The following is a 23,674-nucleotide window of genomic DNA, read 5'->3' on the forward strand; positions in this document are numbered from 1 at the left end:
CCCCCCTTCCCCATCCCGCTGCGTGAGAGAAGTCACGGGGTGACCCCCCCTCCTAACCACAATGTAGATGTTTTGTGTCAAAACCTGGCTGGACCTTGGCGAGCCTCTGACATTATGGTGTGTCTGTGGGTCTGACCGCTGACATTGCGGAGAAATGATCCCCATCAATCTGTAACCCATAATACTCTCCGCATGCTGGTATTGCCGCGATGCCAACACTATTAATCATTTTTACACACCTGTGTTCAGTAGCCACTTATGGAATGCTGCATTTTTTGCCAATTTGCACAAAAAAAAGAGTACAGGCAAAGTGGAATCCTGTAGTTATGGCGCAAATTGTGCTGCTCTCCTTTGTGACACACACACATACAGGCATGAGTGAACTTTGGGGGTCAGAGCACAGGGTTGGCCATTGTTCTCTTGCTCCTGGAGAATTTTAGGTGGTTAAGAGCTGGTGCTCAAGGGCCCAATGTCAATACTGAGGATGGAACTTGAACCAGCAACCTTCAGGACACAGGTATAGAAGCCTAACCCCATGAAACCACTCTCCTACAATAGGCCTGGGGGGTATTCCACAAAGCAGTATATGTTGCTTAGCTGGATAACTTGTTGTATTTAAGGTAGTCTGAGCTAAATGTATGTGAATGAAGATGAAGTTAATATAGCCCAGACTACCTTAAATCTAACAAGCTATCCAGCTAAGCAAGAAATCCTGCTTCATGGAACACCCCCCTGCAGAAGGACAAGAGGATCACCCTGGACAACATGTCCGTTATTCAGTGGGCAGTAAAACATAGATATGTCACATATATGTTAATTCCATCCCAAAGGTCTAAGCCAATAACCCTCCCCCCAGTCACCATTATGCACTTATTATATTATACTCCTTTTCTAGTAAATTAATTTATTTTTCAATGGAAAATTTTCCTCAACTTCCATCCAGGCATGCTTAAAATATGACCCCCCCCCCTCGCGCCCTCACTTTTTCAGTCTACAGCTGATTCACCCTAGATGACAAATCACGAGTCATCAAGTATTTTATATCCATTAGCTGTAAATGTTTTATATATAACCATGCATTGTCTATATGACGCATAGTATCACAAAGACGATGCACGATTTTTTCTGATGTAGTCAGTCAGTCGGTCTCTCATAAAATGGGATTATTAGGGCGGAACATATTAGCGACGACTTTGCCATGCGAGGTCCCTGCAGGACAAATACTCTGAATTATATTTTTCTATATTAACGGGAAGAGAGCATTTTATAAATCGGCAGTTATATATTTGGAAGGTCAAATTATTTCTATATCTATATAGTTCTAAAGTTATTTCTTTACATATTTGTATAGGCCTATGTGTTGAAAATGGGTAAAAAAACTCCAAGAGTGACCGCAGATAAATCGAAATACACGTTTTATTTTCCATAATTAAATTCCGCTTACCAGCCGGAGACACCCTGGATAACATGTATTCACTGCATACTTATTGAACAAAATGGTCATTTTAAGCGCGAAAAGAACAAAAAACTGTATGGCTGGTCGGCAATCCGACACTACCGGGAGTACGGAGTCACATTCCGTGCTCTCAGCAAGGGCGACAGCCAGATCTGAAACCAGAGAACGCGGTCCCCGGAGCCCCCGTGTCTTCCTTGAAACGGCCGCTAATCGTGCGTGTCATTTGGTTACTTCAATCCCAAGGCGTCAGAACAATTTCCCGGGAAAAAAATGGCATGGCACCTTAATACTACAGCCTACCAAAAGTTACCAGCATATGCGTACACATGTAGGGATCACTGGGCAGATAGCCTATATTCAGTTATTAGACTGGCCGTAATGGATCTGATGAAATTTCACATATTTAAGCATTTAATTTATTCCAAGCCATTTTACCGGAGATGTCAAATGATTGTTGTTAAATAGAGCTATTTCACTTTATAACAGATTAGATTACATGGACGTTATTGACCTAAGAGGAAAATTAATTCTCGTATCATAATGTCTATTGACGACAGTTATGTCTGCTATAGGTAAAGGGTAACCAAATGTAGCATAAGGTAAGTGAACAACGCCCCACATGAACGCATGTGTTTCATAGAGAAAGAGAGAGAGGGAGATGGAGAGAGGGGGAGGGAGGTGAGGAGAGAGAGAGTGAAGAGGGAGGAGATTGGATGGAAGAGCGGGCGATCAAGATGCCCTTCAATAAATCACAGATAAATTAGCCGCCGGGTTTGAGGAAGAGAATATCTCATTCTGGCCGAGAGGAAGAGGGGAAGAAAGGGAAAACAAGAGGAAGGCGCGGCAGATTGTCTCCAGCGGAGCCCCACATTGACAGGTCAAAGACAGCGTCCTGCAGGTTCTGCCTCATGCAGAGGGGCATATCTTAAATGTTTAGTTTTGCTATCTTGAATATTTCCCCATTAACCACTGTTGCGCTCGATTCACTGACTTCAGTTTCTGCGGTGACTGCAACGTTTCTTTTCTGGCTCTAATTGTTATAGCATATGATGCATTTTTTATTGAATGTTATTGATTGTGATTACTTTTGCGATTATGTCTGTTGATGTCGTAAGTAATTAGCGACCGATCGCGCCGCGAGTCGTTTAACTTTGAAATATCACAATTTTTGTATAATTATCGTTGTCGAAACACCTGGGCAAATGTATAACTATCAATACAATGGGGGGTTTATATCAGGGGGGAGCTATTTTGTCACCATTGATGATTAAAAGGCTTGTATGTGCGCGTCCTACGTTATACGTAACACTATCATATAAATTCTGGCCGTATGAAATAGCGAACGCAGCCTATAATTTGCCCAAAATGCCTTTGGTGATTGATTGTCCGGTTTTCTTATATACACAGACCCCGGCCGTTTCATCCGTTCTATTCGCGCTGATTTTTCTGTGAAATCACACATTGATATAAACGATCTGTCAGTTTAAAGCAATTTAGGGGCCATCAAAAGACTGCAGGAAAATGTTTTTCTAACTATCAATAAAAATTTGAAGCATTCCGTACATTTAGCCTAGGCAAAGCTTCCGTCATCATCTTCATTAAAACGTATTTGATATTTTGAATGCCTAGGTCTTACTATATCATTCCTATCAACAGCTTGGGGGACGGTACGATGGAAAACGAATATGACATGTACTGTAGATAAATGACACCATTTCAAGCAGTCTCGGCTGTTTTTTTCTACTACTTTTGTCATTTTTGTCACATTCCAACAAGGACGACACAACATTAGGCAAGCAAACACTGCGTAGGACCATTTGGATACGTAATCAGATAGTCACTAACCGTCGCTATTAGTTTAAAGCAACGTTGTTATAAACAAAACCATGTGATTAAGAGGAAACACAAGAGCGGAAAAGTATTGATTCTGCTTTTTGCAGTTTTGACAATAGTTTAATAGTTGACGACTCAATACTGAAACCAAGACGCTTTGAGATATTTTTAGATGTTCTGTCTCGGTCTGGGATCCCTCGCAGTGAATAATAATGCGCTGCTGGATCTGACATCGGGAAATAGAAATGTCCCATATTAGAAAAATAGCTGTTTATATGACAAAATATGAGCACGAGAGGCCTAAACGTCACACTGAAGCCGCACTTAGAAGTTCAAAAGCAATAAAAATGTAAATTTTGCTCACTGAAGTAGCAAAGACAATGAATAGGCAATGATTGTGACTGAAGTAATGAGCAGTTGTTTTTTTCTGTGGGTATAAATATGTGTTGAGTAATTTGTCACATCACGAATTTTATTGAGGAATTTATATTTGTCGAGAGGTTTTCTTTCATAAATTATTATTCATTGCGTTAACTGTTATCTCTACGGCTGTCCAAGGTGCTGATATTATAAGTAACGTCCCTGTTCCCAACGAACAGAGTGAAGAAATGGGAGTCGCCCAAACTTTTCCAACACAGTTTCCATTGGCCGTTGCATATTTATTGACTCTTCTGATTGGCTGGTCACAATGCCAGGATGGAGCGTGCCTGCAAGATGGGAAACATAAAGCCACGCCCAGTCCGGAACCTTATCTGAGAGATTGCACACTTTATGCAGAAAGTAAGAACGGAACTGTCGACTTGCTGAAATAATTAGTTTCATGCCATTTGGACATGCAGAACCTCAAGTATTTGTTTTTACAAGAGACAGAGACCTTGGGTATAATTCTCCCATAATCTTTTGCCTACTTTCAGCAACTCTGCATCTGGCTCAACAATGATGACATAATCAATGACATCACCAGCATGTAACACCATGTAAATATAGCCACACACAAGGCATGCTATGTCGGTTACAGCGATTTTATTTTCTCAGATGCATGCTGTTCAGAAAACGATATCCAGGTGCCTACAGCTTCCTCGGGCCGCCTGGTTCAGGACTTATTCTGGGATGGCTGTGGACCCGTCAGCCAAGGGTAGGTCGTCTTTACCAGCCTCACCAAGAGTAACTCAGATAGCAGCGTGACGGGGGTGTGAGCATGCAAAGACATGATGCCAGCAACATACCTGCTGAGTTTTTATATAGAATGTGGCTCAAATATATATTTTTCCAGCACTGCTGGCATATTTTTAAAAACCACAGTCTCTTCAAAGAAGAAACATCAAAGGATCTGTCCAGTCAACACAGTCGTGAGCAGATAGTTTTTGAGCCCTTGGCAGTCGGAAATGTACAATGATGTATGTGTTTGTTTGTTAAATAAGGCTGTATTTATTATTATGATTTTCAGAGGTGAGTAGATCAGGTCCAGAGAGCAAAAGACCAGACCAAGATTTCGTTTCAACCAACCAGTTGAATACTCTCTGACTGTGACTCTTTATGCTCAGCTGGTTGGTTGAAACAAAATCTCGGTCTGGACTCTCTAGACCTGAATTACCCACCCGTGATGATTTGGATGAAATTCATGCAGAAATCAAAATAATTCCAATGGGCCCACAAACTTGTCTCCCAACTGTATATTAGTATGATTCAACATTGATTTATAGCATGATACCACAAGCCACTGAAATGCTTTTGATGATGAATGTCATGGCCTATGTTGTTTTTTAAAAGGATGCCCTTTGTTTAACCTTGAGTAGCACAGTCCGACACACCCGGCCCCTCCCTGACCTTTGCCTGTTCCTGCATCACTAAAAGGTCACGCCTCTCCTCTCTCCTGCACACCAGGTGCAGGGCCTTCCTGAAACGCGTGGCCTGCTTCCACCTGTGCTCCCCAGACATTGCCCGCTGGCCCCACCCTCGGCTCCCTGGTTCCTTTCAGGGTGTTCCTCTTTGCCACAGTTTCTGCAGGGACTGGTGAGTCTCCTGGTTTGGAAGGCCGGTGGTCCGCTCTCCCTCCTCATCCAGTCAGAGGCTACTTGTGTATTCGGTTCACCTATCGGCCGGTGACGACTCCCTCTGTTCCCCTGCAGGTTCGACGCCTGCAAAGTGGACAGGATGTGCTCGGGTGACGAAGGGTGGCTCTCCCAGAGAAACAACTGCACAGGCGACTGCGTGACCTACCAGCAGGTGCGAGGCTTCTGTTCTACTTTACAATAAAAAGGTTGCAGCAAACCGATGGTTAACCACACAACTATAAGTAACGAAACAAGTCATTCCCACAGATGCCATAAAAACCCAGAATATGATGCGCAACAGTGTTAGTGATTTGGTCATTCATTGTTGGTTAAAGTGATTTATTGTTTTGTATGTGATTTTGCTGAGGTACTTTCATGATTTACACACATTGGTTCCTGAAGCGATTCACAGTGTGTGTGTGTGTGTGTGTGTGTGTGTGTGTGTGTGTGTATATATATATATATATATATATATATATATATTATGTGTATTCTTGGGAATCTACACCCCCTTTCAATCATTGGTTAATTTGTTCTGTCACCATAACGCCACCTGATCTCAGTATCTGTATCCAGACTGTTGATGTAGAAGACCATGATGAAGGTGTGAAAACACAGCCCTGCCAGGGTGGGATTAAGTGGTACTGAGCGTGTCCTCCAGGGAGAGGAACTGTTTTATCACTGCCCTGCTGGATGGGGTTAATTTTAGAACAATATGACACTCGCAGAGTAACCCAAGGCTGGCATACAGCTGGTTCTAGCTGCAAATGGCCTGTCAGGAGATATGGAGCCCTTGTTACCTCACATTACTGACCCTGCACATGAGTGGTGTGTGTGTGTGTGTGTGTGTAAGTGTGTGCGCCAATGCAGTCGAGCAACACGTCAAGCCATTATGGGGGAAATCAGGAAAACAGACCGAGTTTGAGCCACATAGAGTCCTCTGAACTCAATCATGTGCTCAAGTTCATGTGCTCTGGTTTTCATTCATTTTAAGTCATCCTGAAAGAGAAAGAAATCACTTTTCCACAAGGAGGAGCAGAGACAGCCTTATAAATCAGGGCAATAACGGCTTCCTGAGCCAGAGACTGTGGGTTTGAGTCCCATCTGGGCTGGCTGTTAGGGACAGGCCTCCATGCCTGTGCTCAGACGGTCGCCACTTCAAGCCCCTGGTTAGCAAAGTGGCTTCACTGTTGAGCCCTTGACCAAATCCCTTAACCCCAATTGCCAGTTCAATTTCCCAACCTGGTCTTTGGGAACGCCCAGACGGTCCAGGGAGCAAAAACACGGACCGTCCGGGATCCCCAAGGACCCGGTTAGGATACATTGCTCTAGGGACTTACTGACCCCATTTTCTCAATTGTACGTCCCCTTCAGATGAAAACACCAGCTAAATAAGTGGAAGTAATGATATGAGAGAGATATGTCCTTATCTTAAAAACATGTCATTTAGCTTGTTTCAACTGAGAGAAAAAAACTATCCCCGTGGGTGGTAACTCTGACATCTGATCTCTGCTTTTCAGCTGAACAAGCCGCAATGCCTCACATTCTGTCCAGCTCGTTCCCTCGAATCCCAGGGCACTGCAGCCACATCATCTGTCGTTAATAATCCGCCGTGCAGCGGCGTCCTAAAAATGCCACCAATTTTGTGTCCCTTTGAATTCAATGTCCTGCAATGACATCGCCCACTAATGCATTTTCTAAAAAGCGATAAGACAGATCAGGATTAAAGGAAAGTAATTACAGGAAGTAAATGAAAATTTAACTCATCCCTGAAATAAGCTGCAGTTCTGACCCCATCATTGACGCCGGGGAGGGGGGAAAACCCAGTGGGGACAGACAGACGTGGGGGGGAGGGGGGATGCTACCATCTTCTCAGTGTGGGTAGAGCTGATGCCTGAGTTGCTCCTACTCGGGCTTTTCCACACCCGGTGCCTAATTGAGCTGAGTGTCCCCCATACACCCGCAGACGCCGCATCCAGCAAGCACATGTACACACACACACACACACACACACACACACACACACACATGTAGGGTAAACATATATCCTTATGGGGACTGCTCATTCATTTCAATGGGAAAAATGCTAACGCTAACTATGACAACCTTAACCCCTACCCTGCCCTAACCATAAGTAACCTAACAAAATACAAGAGTTTTTGCATTTTTAGTTTTTTCATAGCAGTCACCGATTTTTATAAAATAGAGTTTTCCCTTATGGGGACCAGGAAACCGGTCCCCATAAGGGAAAAAACGTTCCCATAAGGATAGGTAAACACGCTCGCACAAACGCATGCACACACACACACACACACACACTTCACCACTTCCTGCTGGCTGGCGTGCTCTGAGAGTTCTAGCTTCGAGTCCAAGTCCTTCTACCCAAGTTTAAACTCTTAGGTCAGTGGTTCTCAACCATTTTTGCACCGCAACCCAATTTTTACCATGCCAGCTCAGTCGCGACCCTATATCAAGCATAAGTTTAAATTAACACTATGATGAAGCGTGCAGTGTACTCTGCAATTTATGCCAATCAATACCTGTCGCACAAATCTGATTGGATGTGCCAGTGAATTTTAAATTAACCAGCTGTGGTTTGGCTTCTTGGATTGGTTGCGTGTTCACTAGTTTTGTACTAAGCAGTTACAGACCCAAGACCCGTTTATATAGGTTAATTCGAGGATTGGGGCTAGGAAATCTGATCGTAGATCAGCATAGGAGTTTGGCGGTTTTAAAACGCTTACATTTCCAACTCGTGACCCTTTGAGAATTTGCCGCGAGTCAGATTGGGGTCACGACCCATTGGTTGAGAATCGCTGTCTTAGAGAAGCGTTTGCACTGGTCCCACACACCAAAGCTGGACCCTGTATACTCCCGGTGGGGGCTCCTTATCTCTGTTGCAGTTCAGGAGGTGCACGGAGTGACTCACTCGCCGTCTCTTGCGGCAGAGGGGGGCGGTGAGAACAAGTGGGGGCCCAACAGGTAGCACTTCCCACAAATTGATGTTGACTCACGCCCAGGGGAGGTGGGGCCGCGGCTGTTTTTAGCTGGAACGCGCAGGCTGGCCACCACCATCCCGGGGGCTCCCATGTACGCGCTTCTGCTCAGATTCTCTCTACGCTGCTGCTTTCGCGGCTCCTCGAGCACCTCGGCGGATGCCGACGACTGGAACCTGCCGAACATGTTTGTCGGGACGCTTCACAATCACTCCGTTAGATTGTACAGCAAACATTCCAGTTAGCGAAGATCGTGGAATTGCTAACTCGGTTCGATCTCGTTGTGTTTTTATAACGTCTAAATTTGGCTGTATTCTGGCTGTATTTTTAATGCTTCACAGAGCTTAATTCCTTCCCCCGTGCTGACAGATGTACCAAGATGGCCGTGGCCTGTGTGGGCATATAGGAGCCGGATCCTTCACGCCTGTGGAGGATGATGACAGGGAGGAGGAGAACTCGCCGTCCTGCGGGTGTCTCACCCTAAGCCCCACGGACAGGGAGGTGATCGCCGCCCTTAGGGCCCAACAGGAGAACCCCGATGAGCTAGACACCACCAAGGCCGGCCTGCCCCAGTACCGCGCCCCCTGTCCCATGCGGGAGCGGCACAGGGGGACCACGCCTCCGCCCCGCGCCCGGAGGGACGGCAAGAACGCTGCGGTGAGCAAGCGCTCCGTCTTCGTGGAGGATGTGGAAGGCAGCGGAAGCGGATTCTAACGGCGCATTCCAGAATATTCTGGAAGCTATAGGCCCAACCCCTTTTCTGTCACATTCTTTTCAACATCCAGCATCACTACAAAATCAAGGTCACAAAGGCAGTGCTCTGCGGGCACATTGTAGTGATGTACGTGTACAATCAACTGCTGGTAGCTAAATGTTAACCTCAGATTTACAACAGTTACCAGAGCTAAGCCTGGCTTGCATGCTTCAGTACCGTCTGCTCAGATAAGCAGCATCTTCTTGCCATAATCATGAGACTGTCAGCCCAGCTTCGAAGGTGTTAGCAATGCAGTGCTTTACTATGCCATCTTCACTCGTGGGAACCTCTATATTCTGAACAAAATAATACCTCCCGGAAAAAATGGTGTAAACATGTCTGTCTGGTAAATCTAAACGTCTGTAGGAAACTGTATGGAAGGGAGGCGTCGTGCGTAATCCGAAAAGTCACCCAGGAATGACTTCAAGAGAAGTCAGAGCGCACGGGGACATCTGTGTCCTAATGCTGTGTCCCCAAACCATAAACCGTACATCATGAAAGACACGCTGCACGCAGAGATGTGTGTTTACGTGACAAGTACCCAGGGCAGCTGAGCAAACAGCTTCCCGTCACAACCGTCTGCGCGGGTTTCATCTGTGTGTTGTGTCAGGCCCACGTGTAAGCGATCTGCTTGAGGGGACGTGGGAGGGGGTGCAGGACGTCACAGGATTGTGAGGTTGGCCGCGGCTAAAAAAGTTGTGGATTTGTTTGGGTCACATGAATATGGACACCTTAGGTTATGGTCAGCTGGAAGTTTGCAGAAATACAAAGCCAAAGCGGTAAATGTTGAGCATTTTTGACCAGTGTGGCGTCTGGATGACAGTGAAAATTTAAGATATTTGTGGCTTATTATACTCAGTTATGGCTAACACTGAGGAGACATGTGGACTGGATACGTGGGAGGGGGTGGATCCCGTGTCAGTCAGCCTGGTTTGGGTAATGCGACAGAAACAGGCCAAACGCCCAGTCTTTACCAGTACTGTCCGCAGCACCGACCATCCGCAGCACAAACCGTCCGCAGCACTGACGGAGATCACCGACATCCATTTATATGCACCGATCGCTGAATAAACATTGTGTTTCTCTTTTCAGGGCCTGGTCATGCCTCGTTTTTATAAGGTACCGTTTCATTCTGAAATACACATCAAAAAGAGTATTTTTCATTCTACAAGACTTCTAAAGCTGCAGGATATTTTCTTAAGGTTTCCTCTCATATTCACTTTCTGCTTTCTGATAAACGATCCACAGTGACACCATCCTGGATGAGTGGCTATAAAAGGTGGGTGGATGGATGGATGGATGGATGCTTAACTGCCGTACAGAGAAAAAAAACAGGCAATGAAAAACTGGGCTGGTAGTGACAGGTGAGACCATCAGCGGGTCAGAGACATCAGACAGAGGGAGAGTCCATTCCCAGTTCTGTGGGGAAAATGGTCTCCCAGTAAGCCAGGCAGGGCCAGGGCCGGATCTACCCTTCCAGGGGGCCCAGGCAAAGCTTTATTTGGGAAACCCCCCCCCCCAGCCAGAAAACTGATCAGCATTTCACTTCCTCCACAACGCAGGTTATTGGGGGGCCCTAAGCAGCTGCCTATAGCTTGAGCCGGCCATGTATACGGTATTTTCACTTTTCACTAGCACTGCTGCCTTGCACAACAACGCGTCCTCCGCATTTAACCCATATGTGACAATGTGACACAGCAGGGGGGCAGCTAATTCAGCACCTGGGGAGCAGTGCTTGGGGGCGGTACCTTGCTCAGGGTACCAGGTGCACTTCCCTAACCATTAAGCCACCACAAAAAGATGCTGAGGTTGTGTTACCAAAATGCCCATATGTGTGCCCTGTGAGTGAATGGTATGTATGTGTGTGCCCTGTGAGTGAATGGTATGTATGTGTGTGCCCTGTGAGTGAATGGTATGTGTGCCCTGTGAGTGAATGGTATGTGTGTGCCATGTGAGTGAATGGTATGTATGTGTGTGCCCTGTGAGTGAATGGTATGTATGTGTGTGCCATGTGAGTGAATGGTATGTATGTGTGTGCCCTGTGAGTGAATGGTATGTATGTGTGTGCCCTGTGAGTGAATGGTATGTGTGTGCCCTGTGAGTGAATGGTATGTGTGTGTGTGCCCTGTGAGTGAATGGTATGTGTGTGTGTGCCCTGTGAGTGAATGGTATGTGTGCGCCATGTGAGTGAATGGTATGTGTGCGCCATGTGAGTGAATGGTATGTGTGTGCCCTGTGAGTGAATGGTATGTATGTGTGTGCCATGTGAGTGAATGGTATGTGTGTGCTCTGTGAGTGAATGGTATGTATGTGTGTGCCCTGTGAGTGAATGGTATGTATGTGTGCGCCATGTGAGTGAATGGTATGTGTGTGCCATGTGAGTGAATGGTATGTATGTGTGTGCCATGTGAGTGAATGGTATGTATGTGTGTGCCATGTGAGTGAATGGTATGTGTGTGCTCTGTGAGTGAATGGTATGTATGTGCTCTGTGAGTGAATGGTATGTATGTGTGTGCCATGTGAGTGAATGGTATGTATGTGTGTGCCATGTGAGTGAATGGTATGTATGTGTGTGCCATGTGAGTGAATGGTATGTATGTGTGTGCCCTGTGAGTGAATGGTATGTATGTGTGTGCCATGTGAGTGAATGGTATGTATGTGTGTGCCATGTGAGTGAATGGTATGTGTGTGCTCTGTGAGTGAATGGTATGTGTGTGCCCTGTGAGTGAATGGTATGTGTGTGCCATGTGAGTGAATGGTATGTATGTGTGTGCCATGTGAGTGAATGGTATGTGTGTGCCCTGTGAGTGAATGGTATGTGTGTGCCATGTGAGTGAATGGTATGTGTGTGCCCTGTGAGTGAATGGTATGTGTGTGCCCTGTGAGTGAATGGTATGTGTGTGCCATGTGAGTGAATGGTATGTGTGTGCCCTGTGAGTGAATGGTATGTGTGTGCCATGTGAGTGAATGGTATGTGTGTGCCATGTGAGTGAATGGTATGTGTGTGCCCTGTGATGGGTTGGCACCCCCTCCTGGGTTCTTCCCTGCCTTGCACACATAGCCTCCAGGATAGGCTCTGGACCCCCTGCAATCCTGAGTAGGATAAGCGGTTACAGAAAATGGATGGATGGATGGATGGATGGATATGTCGGAGCCTCCTTGGGCAAATCGGGCCACAAGCAGTGGCCTGGATCCGGTTCTGAGCAGAGGCTCCATGCTGGGTCACCCACCAAGTGCGACAGTCATCAATCCGGCCCCAAAAGCTGCCAGACACACGATTTATAAGAAAGGTTTCATTCGAGACCTCTTTACAATTCCTGGGCCCCATCCCGCGAGCCCGTCAAGGTCGGCCACTAATCATCAGCGAGCCGAGCTCCTCCGACACACAACCTCGCGACGCGTTCACCGCCATCCCGCTGACGGCCGCCGCAGAAATGCGAGTCGACGCGGCCGTGAAGGCCGTGTGTCTGAGTCACTAAAGGGCTCTGGCCATTCCCCCTATTCCCGGCGAAATGGTTGATCCAGGTTTTTTATTACCAAATCAATAAAAATGTCTCCTGAAAAGTTCAAACAATCCCATATTTATTAAGTTACACATGCTGGTTAGCGATGCCTTGATGGTCCATGGACACCCCCCCCACCCAAACGCAGAATCCCATCATCACTGCCAGGTGTGCAGGAACCCTCTCACACCCCTCCCCCCCCCCCCCCCACCCCACCCCCACCCATAGGAAACATTTATAGTCCACGGTAACCAAAGCCAGACTCCTCAGCCACAGCAGCGGTCTAATCACGACTGAGTCACCGACTTCATGCTTGTGTGTGTTTATACGTGCTATATATAAACGAGAGCCACGGCGTCTTTCCACTTCTGCTGGGACGGCGGCCCCAGGGCTCACAGCGACTCCAGAGTCTCCAGCTTCCTCTCGGCGAAGAAGCGGTGGGGCGTCCGGCCAGAGGACTTGCTGCGGCCGAAGTAGGACAGCATGGAGGCGCAGCTCTGCTTGGTGGCGGCCTTCTCGCCGTCCTCCTCCTCGTCGTCCCTGAACACACACAGGCGCGTCGACGCTCTACAGCATACGTATGCCAGCACAGGACCAACACATTACACCCAACCCTCCTAAAGGTTCAGCAGACCTTTTTAATACTAATCACTCCAGCTTTCTTAGGAAGGGGATCCCAAGGCGAGCGCGAGATCACACACACGACGAACCCAGCGGCTGCATATGTGGGAGGGAACCACACACACGTTAGCCGCCCGGGGTGGATCCCAAACTCCATGATCCAAAGTGATCGACACACGACTTCACAACAGCTGTATGCCATCGACATAGAACTTTAACAAGCGCTTCCCAAAAGCCTTCACAGACTAGTAAAGGACCGTCAATATCGACTAACAGTGCATTACATAAACACCGTGTCAGTAAATTATCAGAATGGCCTATTTTCTCAGAATATTATACATGGGCAAAAAACCAGGAATATTAAGCACTACATTTAAGACTTATAGCTTAGGATCTTAATAGCAGAGTCACATGAAAGTGGCTTTTTTCACCAGAGCTGCGGATCCTTCTCACTGAAGACTGCTCACTTTCAAAGGCACAGGGTTTGTGGCCGTTACAATCCAGAGAAGAGACCCCACGAAACGCGGAGATGAGCAAAGACAGAGGATTATTCCTGCTGAGTATCCGCCTCGTGAGTCCTTCACAGTCCGGTGCCTTAATCAGCCGGGGATACCTTCAGCTGTGGGATACTCACCTCTGTCACCCAGCTCAAGGTGCACTCAATGCCTTATTTATCAACACCTCATTTTTAAAATAGTTAAAAGGATAATAATATAAATGAATAGCTGCAAATGAATTAAACTGGGCGAACACGCATGACCTGGGTTAAGTATACTGTCCTCAGCGGCCATGACCGTTAGGAGAGGAGGTGGGGCCTAACAGGGACGTCATGATTAACGAGCCGGTCAATGGCATGTTAATTAATGATAGGGACAACTTGACGCATTACTTACAAACGGATTTGGAAAAGCTCCCCTAGCAGTGCAAATAGACACAGCTGTCTGGGATCCCCCCCCCCCCCCGTTAATCTCTGGTGTCCCCCCACTGTCCCAGGCTGGGCCTCACCAGTGCACAGGCACGGCCTTACTGTCCAGCAGCGTCTGCACTGTGCTCCAGCTGAACCTCACGAACTGCGGGTACCCGAACACGGGGTCCAGGTGCTTCTGCAGCCAGCTCTTCGTCTTTGGATCTGAGGACAGGAGTGAGACAGACGTTACTCGCTAAGCCAACCGCCATCCAATAACCTGCTGGGGCGCCTCGGGGGGGGCTCACGACACACGCACCGTTGGGGTACCCCGAACCGTAATCCGTGTCCACGTCTGCCAGGTCCTCCCTAAATTGCCAGGACTTCACAGCGTGGTCCCTCGCCACCTGAGAATAGGGGGTGATATAAAGACTGAGACATCACTCCTGGCAAAATAATATAGAGGCGGGGAAAAAAGGCCTGATAAAAAAGGACAAGACAGGTCAATGACAAGTCCTTCACACATCATATATTCCACCAATTTGTCACAAATAACAGTGACAGCACTGCCCCCCTCAGGGCATCCCTGTAAGCAGCAAGATAAATAGAATCACTGACAGTTCATCTCGGCAAACACATACGCAGCAAGGTCAAAGCGGGATTTTCCTACAAAGACTTAAAAGAGGGCCACAATTACTATTAACAGGTATGTGCGATCAGCTAACAACACGGTTAAGGTGATGTAATGATGTTACAACAGACCCAAATTATCCAGCTTTTTTTTCCAGCCGGCTCTGTTGGGCAAGGCTGGGGATGTGGGACCTGGAGCCTATCCCAGATAACTACTGACAATTCAGATACCAATTAGCCTAACTGCATGTCTGTGGACTGCAAGAGAAAAGCCAAAGTGGGGAGAACATGCAAACTCCACATGCAAACTCCACAGATGCAAAGTAGAGGAAGGGTTCGAATCCCAAACCCTGGATGTGTGGAACAAACAATACTACCCAAAATTAAATCATCCAAAACAGGACTGAACCAGTACAATGAATACACTGGTATGATGGCATGCATCCAGCATGCATGTGAGATAGCCCACCCCACCTTCCTGATTGGGTGCTGACCTTGGCACAGATGCTGGCCGCGCTGACGATGGGAAAGAGGGAGTCCGCTTTGGGGCGCACCGTCACCTCCACGCCAGGGAAGAGCTGCGACAGCTTCTCCTGGTACTTCTCCGCCGGCCCCACGGTGTCGACGAACACCTGAGTCACGGGAGGACAAGACTGAGGGCTCCTCGTCTCAGGATTGGTGGGTAAATGAGGTCGCCGGGGAGGGACAGAACTCGTGAGGGCGTCAGTTCGGTCGGTACCTCTTTGAGCTGCACGCCGCAGTCCAAAGCGTACTGCACCAGACCAATGGCGGCGTCGTGAGAGAGTGCGTTCAGGTTGTACTTCACCCTGGGGAGAGAGACACACGAAGTCAGGCAAGACTCGCTACCATTTTTAATCAGCCAAGATTTTCTGTGAGACACAGTCTACATGCAAATTTTAAAATGCCTTTGATGTTGCAATAAGTTATGAAAAACTAAATTCTGCACACAACAATGTTTACTGCCTGTGATTTTAGGGTTTATCCTCCAAATTTTCTCCCCTACATTCTTAAATCAAAATATATGGTCATACTACTCTGCTTCCTGATTAAGTGTTTAGATTTCCATCGACGCCGCAGTCCAACGCCCCCCACAGACCCTCTCACTGCTAACGGTTCTGTTTATCTCCACGTGGGTGGAGGTCCTCTGCGAGCTCCTACCTCTGCAGCATGCTGTTAGAGATGGTGTTGGGTGACAGGATCTGCAGTGCCCAGCCCACAAAGTCTTTTGCCTCGTCAATTTTACTGAACAGGTTTTCCCGCTCGGCCTCCGTTAAAGTTTTAGAATCTTGAGGGAAAAGAAAACACTTGAACAAAACGTAGATGTGGAAGTAAATCATGCGCTACACTTCTGCAACATGCAAATTCTTGGGATGGGCTGAGCGAGTGCCTGAATGCAAACCAAGTGTTTGCTGTGAAGACGGCGTTTCCGCTGACCTGCCACTTTCAAAGCCTTCAAATCGTCCTTCTTTTTGATTGGGCAGAAACATATACCATAAACCATGGGTCCTGGAAAAACATTAAATCAATGTACAAGGCACACAGATCGGGAGGGGGGGTGTTCAACAAATAAGGATTTCTCTGTTAGCTAGGTTAGCTTAAGCTAGAAGTCTAGATGATCCAATAAGAATTTAAGTAAGAAGCAGTCATGACTTCTAACTGTAAAACTGTTCTGGAGCCAGTATGACACTGGGCACCAAAATGTCTTCCTGTCTGTGTTACACCCAAATCAAAAGATATGGAAAACTACAACCATTCCAGTGTGGGTTTGGACACAAGTACTTTCAAGAGAACTAAATGACTGACCAACCTAATTAATGACCTAATAACGAACCTAGGAAGAACTCACAGCACTTACCAAGTACGGGTCCTCGACCTGCCTCATCAATACCCAGGCAACAGTCTTCCGTTTTGCAGATATCTGGCACCGCTGAGGCCAGGCGGCAGCTGACTGAGTTGTCCGCCTCAAAGTCACCGAGGTCCATGATTTGAGACTGTCGAAGAAGGACGATCATACAAATCGGCGTAAAGACTTCTTGCGCTTGTGTGTGTGAGCTAAGTAATCAAATATATATTTGGGGAATATGGTATGCATAAATTCTACATCGACTGAGTTTATGCTTCAAAGTGCATTAAACAATATAATTACTAATATTAGTATTTGCATCTTTGCAATTCATCTAGACTGGCCCAATTAGTTAAGCATCAGCACTACGCAACAACCCGCACTTTAGATAACTATAACAATACAAAAAATCAGCAAAAAAAATAGTTCTCATTTAATGCGCACGTATACTTGACAATGAATGTAAACGCATCTGCGTTTATCTAAAACAGTTTGTCTTAACTGGTTATACGAAATATTTGATTACTAGCGAACAGACAACAGCTTGATAAAAGCACATAAAAAATTGAGTAGAAAAGGTAAAATGAATGAAACACACGCTCCCCTCAGCATATGGTTAACGTGTTAAATTAATAAGACATAAGATACTTTTTCAGTCCGCAAGTCTCGCTCACTTACTTTTTCCAGTGTTGACGATAATCCCGCGCTCAGCCACGTCGCCCTTTGACCTTTTACTGCTTGTAGAAAGAAACTAGTATTACGAGATATAAATATACTAACTTGAATTAAAAAAAAATAAATTGCAAAAACATCATGTTTTCCAGAAAGTGGTTGTTAATGCATCGCAATATAGAATTTTTGCATTAAAGTTTTTGACGGTTGCAATGCTTTCTGGGATACATAGTTCTTTTCAAACAACCACTTAATATAAATAATAATAAAACTATACTATGGGACATATATATATATTTAGCGCTATGTTTTCTGTTATGCTGTATATCTATGTTGTATTCTTCTAAACAAAGAACTCAAAGAACAAAAAAAAAAACAGACGCGCGTAAATAACTGGTCTACCACTACATAAGATTTACATTTTCGTGTCTCATCTCATATCTTAATACACTAATATACTTAATATACTACTCCGTTATAGAGCATTCGTTCGCTGTCAATATCCAAACAGTTGCAGAATGTACCTAGCACATTTGTTTGGTCAGAGTACGCATGCGCGACCATGGCATCACGGATGCTTTCGCGCGATACAATCTCGCGGGATTTTAGGGGGCGTGTTTAGAGGTCAGCACCCGCCGTCTTCGGTTTTCTTCAAAAGTTCCTCCCCCTGAGCTGCGCGAGGCTGCGTCCGGACACTTCGTTTCTGCTGTAGGTAGCGGATTTTTTTTTGTAAGTTCTTTCATCCGCACGAATTTACGCTTGTGTGTTTTCTTTTACGGAAGATTAGAGGTGATAATGGAATGTTTTGTGATGATTAGTTAGATGTATTACAGATGAAGTCTGTACTGAAAATAAAGCGCCTTGGCGCTTTATCTGGGTCACGTCATCGTGTATGACCCGGAGAGGCAGAACTAGCTAATTTATATTTAACTCTGCTTTGGTTGCTCGCTTTGATAACTATTAATGTGTTTAATTGTGTGCTGTGTTTTGCTGTAAAGTTCTTGTTAACTTGTATATAATTCGAAACTTGGTTAAATAAGTTCTCTGTTCGGCGGTAATGGTGTCCCCATATTACTTTGTTGTGAACCTTAATTTCTCCTTGAATGACTTATACAATTCACCTGTGACAAACATGCGTTCAATGGGTAGGTGAATAGATAATTAATAAAGAGCTCACGGTTTCTTAAACCTTAAGACGCTATTTTAAAATCGTTGTGTTCGACTCTTTCTTCATGAAGCGAAACATAAAATGAGCAATGAAGGTGGTGTCGGGATCCTTTCTGAGAAATAGTCGATCCGCTTTGACGGCTGCGTCTCGGTAGGTAAAGCTCGAGTGGTAATGGAGATGTCCGCCTCTGGATCACATCTGCGTTTCTGCAGACATCTTCAGCAGCTCCAGAGCCTACCTGCATACCAACATGGATGCATGAATACTGGCCATACTATTGCTGGCGAAGTATCCCATTAAGTTTGTAATTGTTTTAAGGAAACCCACTCTTCGCAATGTCTGCTGGGAACGCCAAGATCGGACACCCTGCTCCTCAGTTCAGCACCACGGCTGTGGTGGATGGGGCATTTAAGGAGGTCAAGCTGTCTGATTACAGAGGTAAGGATCTGTCTAGAAGAGAGCTGTGCATGTGTGCTCTCCATGTATGAAGACTCCTCCTCACCAGGGTCTCTTCCTCCTCTTGTCATTCCTCACCTCTCTGGGCCTCGCAGGGAAATATGTGGTGCTCTTTTTCTACCCCCTGGACTTCACCTTCGTATGCCCCACGGAGATCGTGGCTTTCAGCGATCGAGTGGACGAGTTCCGTAAGATAGACTGTGAGGTGATCGGAGCCTCCATAGACTCCCAGTTCAGCCACCTGGCCTGGTGAGATTGTCCCGCCAGAACAAAGGGCTGGTTTTGGGATGGGGTGCAAGTTTCTTGGCCTTCTGCCTGTTAAATGGAGGATCCAAGTTTGTGTCCATACAGACTGAACCACATTTGCCGAACTAAGCATAGTATAGCCCGTCCCTGGGCCGCACATCTACCCCTGTAGATGTGCTTTTCTATGGATGTCATGTCTCTGTTACAGAAGAGATGGTTGTAAGAATGTATTTTTTTTTCCTTAGTTGGGCTGTTTTCCATATCACACCCTCTCCGCCCAGCCCCATATCTGCCCTCTTTTGCAGCCTTTCAGCATGTGATAACACACTTAAAGAGTGGAGGAAAAGATACTGTGTGAGACCAACAGTCATGTTAAGACGTGCATCTCTTTAATTGATATTTAATTTATATTGCCCTGTTCCCGGAGTTTCGCTTTGAAGTGTGCAGTCATGTGACTTCATGTTCTATCGTCTCCATGACTACTTTGGTGTGTGCTTGGTTCCCCCTAGGATCAACACACCACGGAAGGAAGGGGGCCTGGGCCCAATGAAGATCCCGCTGCTGGCTGACGTGAAGAAGTCAATCTCCCGTGACTATGGGGTGCTTAAGGAGGACGAGGGCATCACTTATCGGTTTGTACTGGATTCCACCTGGCCGCAGTGTGAGACGCTGCTCTTCCTATAACGTTTAGCCATTTAGTCAGGACAGGAATCTGTCTATGCTAGTGGTACTCAGTCATACTCCTGAGTGTGTCTGTTTGTCCTCAGATGTTTAATGGGGTCACGTCAGGCTCTTGCCAGACATCTTTTTTTTGTGTCTTTCAACAAGGCACAGAGCCTCTCAGCAGGACTGCAAGGTTGCGTTAGTCTGTCACCTTTGATACTAAATACTTAGACCTGCTGACCTAACAGCTGATTGTGGCCTATGGGTTATGTAGTCTAGGTCATAAAATTCATACTTGCGTTTTGAACTGTTTTGAAAGAGGTAGAATTTGAATGAAATTGTGCTGCTCTCTTTGTTAGTCAAAGGTTTTTATAAGGGAAGAATTAAATTGGCACTCAGTCACATGACCTGATTTGGTAAATCTAGAAAGATCAAGTAGAAGGAAACAGCCCACAGTGCAGGACCAGCGGTGCAGCACAGTCACCTGGCCACCCTGATTCTGTGTTCAGGGGCCTGTTTGTGATTGACGGAAAGGGCATCCTGAGGCAAATCACCATCAACGACCTGCCAGTGGGGCGCTCCGTGGACGAGACCCTGCGTCTGGTTCAGGCCTTCCAGCACACTGACAAGCACGGGGAAGGTGAGCACCTCCGTGTGTCCAGAGCAATTCGCGTCACTCATGCGGGGGCAGGTGGAGAAATGATACACAAAACGAATGATATGCATTGTATTTCCAAAGGAACTGGGACACCTGCCTTTACACATGCATGGACTTTAATGACACCCCTTTCTTAATACATAGGCTTTAACCCTCTGGGGTCTAGGGGTAGGGAACACACTTTCACTGACTGGGGCATGGTCACACGTTTCATTCAATATCATGGCAAATAAATTATTTATTTGTTTTGGCATTAAACTCATCTTAATCTTTGTAAATATGTCAGATTTATGCGAAGTTTGTGATTTGGCATCAAAGTATAGACCTTGCAAAATGCAGTTTGGAACACTTGCAGAAACATTATAAAAGTACATAGTAAGCAATAGTGGAAGTTTGTTTTGATCCCAGATATCTGATCACAAATCTCTTGGCTACATGAAGATGACTAAATGGTGTAGTTGCAACATTCAGTTCGATAAATAAATAAGAAAAACCGAACTCATGTCACTATTTCTGGCTCCTTTCATTGAATATGTAGCAACTTTCATGTGTATGAATGAGCCATTGTCACCTGGCCACGTCCCCCACCCCCTTTTATGACACTGATGGGGATGTATCTGGATCGCGTTTCACCGTTGCGTTGTTCATCAAATTACCATGCGAATGCGATTTGAATACGCGCTAATGCGGCTATTTAGAATGTGAATAGCGATCTTCGGGTGAGAGCGGAACTACACGACCCCGAAGCAGGTAAAACAAAGTAAGGTGACATGATTTACCTTTTTGCTGATTTTAACCTAATTTTATAGTTTGGTACTTCCGACAATGGACGTTCTGAAAAGAAGACAGATTACGGATTTAGTCAATGTTTTTTTTTGCTTTTTCCATGTTTCTATAATTATACTTATAATTATTGAAACCCATTCCATGAAGTTCTCTACGCACTGTTCTTGAGCTAATCTGAAGGCCACATGAAGTTTGGAGGCCTGTAGCTATTGACTCTGCAGACAGTTGGGGGCTTCTGCACACTGTGTGCCTCAGCATGCCTTGTCCCCACTCTGTGATTTTACATGACCTACCACTTAATGGCTGAGTAGCTGTTCTTCCCAGTTACTTCCACTTTGTTATAAAACCACTAACAGCTGACTGTGAAATATTCAGTAGCAAGGAAATTTCACGAATGCACTTCCTGCACAGGTGGCATCCTATCACGGTACCACGCTTGAATTCACTGAGCTTCTGAGAGCGACCCCTTCTTTCACAAATGTTTGTATAAGCAGTCTGCATGCCTAGGTACTTGATTTTATACACCTGTTGCTATGGAAGTGTTTGAAACACCTGTGGAATGTTTTGGAGGGGTGTTCCTATACTTTTGGCAGTATAGTTTGTGTGTATGTAACCTTCATGTTTATTTTGCCAATTTAGGCTCTTATTTGAGGGTAGCGTGCCATTCAAAGAGAACACTCCCTGCAGCAGGTGTCGGGGCTTAATTCCTGCTCTGAAACTGGAACTCTGTGGCTAAGAAGCAAGAGACAGGAATCTGGGCTCGGATCCCAGTTGAGTTCCTCTTTTGGCTCTGCAGTGACACCTACTGTCAGCTAAGCTGATGTAGGCTATTGTACCATGGTGCCTCCGGGGTAACAAGCTAACAGTATGTAGTCCTTGTCCTAGATGGTAATCAAACAACACAATATGTTCCATAAATTATATAAAGTATCATCTCTTGTCAAAAAGATACAGATATTCCTGGCAAAGATTGTAATATGAGTAATTGTTTTATGTCTTTAAGGTTGTACTGTCGCAAACAGAGGAATCATTATTTTGTTATTTCTTGTTTATAAAAGCATCTGATTTTTAAATCATTTGGTCAGCTCTAGATTGTGTACTAATGAACTTGTTTTTAGATAACAACATATTGTCAGAAACATACAGGGCAATGTCTAGCTATGATCACGGCCAAGCGTCTGGTTAAGAGCAGTGTGGGAAAACGAACACCGTCTTAATTTGCACAGATACCTTCAATATTTCAAGAATATATTCACTCTGTCAAAATCAGTGGCTTTACTGGACATCAAATCAACTATATGTGTTGATTTGATCTACAAGCAGAATATGCTTTTATGTTTGACATCCAAGAATTGTCACCTTCCAGTGTGTAAAGCATTTGAAATAAAAAAAAAAAAAAGAGTGTCTAGGTTTTAATTCTTGTTTGTCCAATAACGTCACATGTAGGTGGGGTTGGGGGTAACGCCACACACAATTAGAGATTTGAGTTGGACCTGTCCGGGGGTTATGAATATTGTATGTTGAGATGCATGAGATGCTGGATTATACAAGATTTTACTTTATAAACTGGGATTTTGCTATTTTGGACTTAATTTGCCGGCCCCTGGAGGATGGGCTCCCGCCTTGAGTCTGGTTCCTCCCAACGTTTCTTCCTTCTAGGGAGTTTTTCCTTGCCACTGTCGCCTCTGGTTTGCTCACTGGGCCCTTTGTGTGGGGATAATGTAAAGCGCTTTGACATAATGTAATGTTGTGAAAATGCACTATATAAATAAGTTTGAATTTAATTGGTCAGTTGACCCTTTCCGATTGTGGATGGGGGGTGGGGAATCAACACAAATGATAAAAGTTCACATTGCATCTCAAAAGGATGAATGTATTAAAATGCGACTCTCTCTCTCTCTCTCTCTCTCTCTCTCTCTCTCTCTCTCTCCCTGTGTGCAGTGTGTCCTGCTGGCTGGAAACCAGGAAGTGACACCATTATCCCTGATGTGCAGAAGAGCAAGGCGTACTTCTCCAAACAGAACTGAAAATCCCCGTTTGGCATCTTATGATTCTTTTTTTGGGGGGGGGGGGGGGGGGGGTTAGGGTTTGGATACTTGGCACTTGCAACGCCTAATTAATAATTTGAGTTGATTACTTTAAACCTTCCTATGCTAACATTATGGGTGCAAAAGCACAAAACATTAACTCATTCTTGCTATCAATTTATGAATAAGCTATTCCTCCAAGTCAAATGCACTGAAAGATTGTCTAAGGATGAGTCTTTTGTATCGGGAGATAGGGGAGATGACAAATGTTTCAGAAAAGTGTGAAATAAATGACCGTATTAAATTATCTGCCTCATCTGAAAATATATTTTTTTCTTGATGTGACTGAGTCCACGTCTACAATGGAAATGACAACAGGTAGT

General features: G+C 45.5%; 3 protein-coding genes across 5 annotated transcripts; 2 read left to right on the forward strand and 1 right to left on the reverse strand.

The window, feature by feature from the left end:
* Positions 1–2,152: 2,152 nt before the first annotated feature.
* Positions 2,153–10,184, forward strand: rtbdn (retbindin). Its single transcript, XM_023791763.2, has 6 exons — positions 2,153–2,333; positions 3,889–4,069; positions 4,325–4,424; positions 5,174–5,302; positions 5,419–5,515; positions 8,709–10,184. The coding sequence occupies exons 2-6, from the start codon at positions 3,898–3,900 to the stop codon at positions 9,051–9,053; spliced, it is 843 nt and encodes a 280-aa protein (XP_023647531.1). The 5' UTR covers positions 2,153–2,333; positions 3,889–3,897; the 3' UTR covers positions 9,054–10,184.
* A 2,633-nt stretch (positions 10,185–12,817) lies between these two features.
* rnaseh2a (ribonuclease H2, subunit A) lies at positions 12,818–17,842 on the reverse strand. Its single transcript, XM_023791844.2, has 10 exons — positions 17,812–17,842; positions 17,294–17,349; positions 16,628–16,763; positions 16,207–16,278; positions 15,931–16,057; positions 15,491–15,578; positions 15,246–15,383; positions 14,441–14,528; positions 14,223–14,346; positions 12,818–13,136 (listed from the first exon to the last, which is right to left on the reverse strand). Exons 3-10 carry the CDS (start codon positions 16,752–16,754, stop codon positions 12,989–12,991), a joined length of 912 nt encoding a protein of 303 aa, XP_023647612.2. The 5' UTR covers positions 16,755–16,763; positions 17,294–17,349; positions 17,812–17,842; the 3' UTR covers positions 12,818–12,988.
* Positions 17,843–17,868: 26 nt separating this feature from the next.
* On the forward strand, positions 17,869–23,598 carry prdx2 (peroxiredoxin 2). Of its 3 annotated transcripts, none has more exons than XM_072712073.1 (6): positions 17,869–18,016; positions 18,774–18,893; positions 19,007–19,160; positions 19,667–19,789; positions 20,330–20,460; positions 23,206–23,598. In XM_072712073.1, the coding sequence occupies exons 2-6, from the start codon at positions 18,791–18,793 to the stop codon at positions 23,289–23,291; spliced, it is 597 nt and encodes a 198-aa protein (XP_072568174.1). In that variant the 5' UTR covers positions 17,869–18,016; positions 18,774–18,790; the 3' UTR covers positions 23,292–23,598. The 3 variants fall into 3 exon arrangements, with proteins under 3 accessions (XP_072568174.1, XP_072568175.1, XP_072568176.1); XM_072712074.1 differs by having other exon boundaries at positions 17,880–17,995; XM_072712075.1 differs by having other exon boundaries at positions 17,918–17,999.
* Positions 23,599–23,674: the final 76 nt, after the last annotated feature.

Source organism: Paramormyrops kingsleyae, chromosome 5, assembly GCF_048594095.1.
Source record: "Paramormyrops kingsleyae isolate MSU_618 chromosome 5, PKINGS_0.4, whole genome shotgun sequence".
Lineage (NCBI taxonomy): Eukaryota > Metazoa > Chordata > Actinopteri > Osteoglossiformes > Mormyridae > Paramormyrops > Paramormyrops kingsleyae.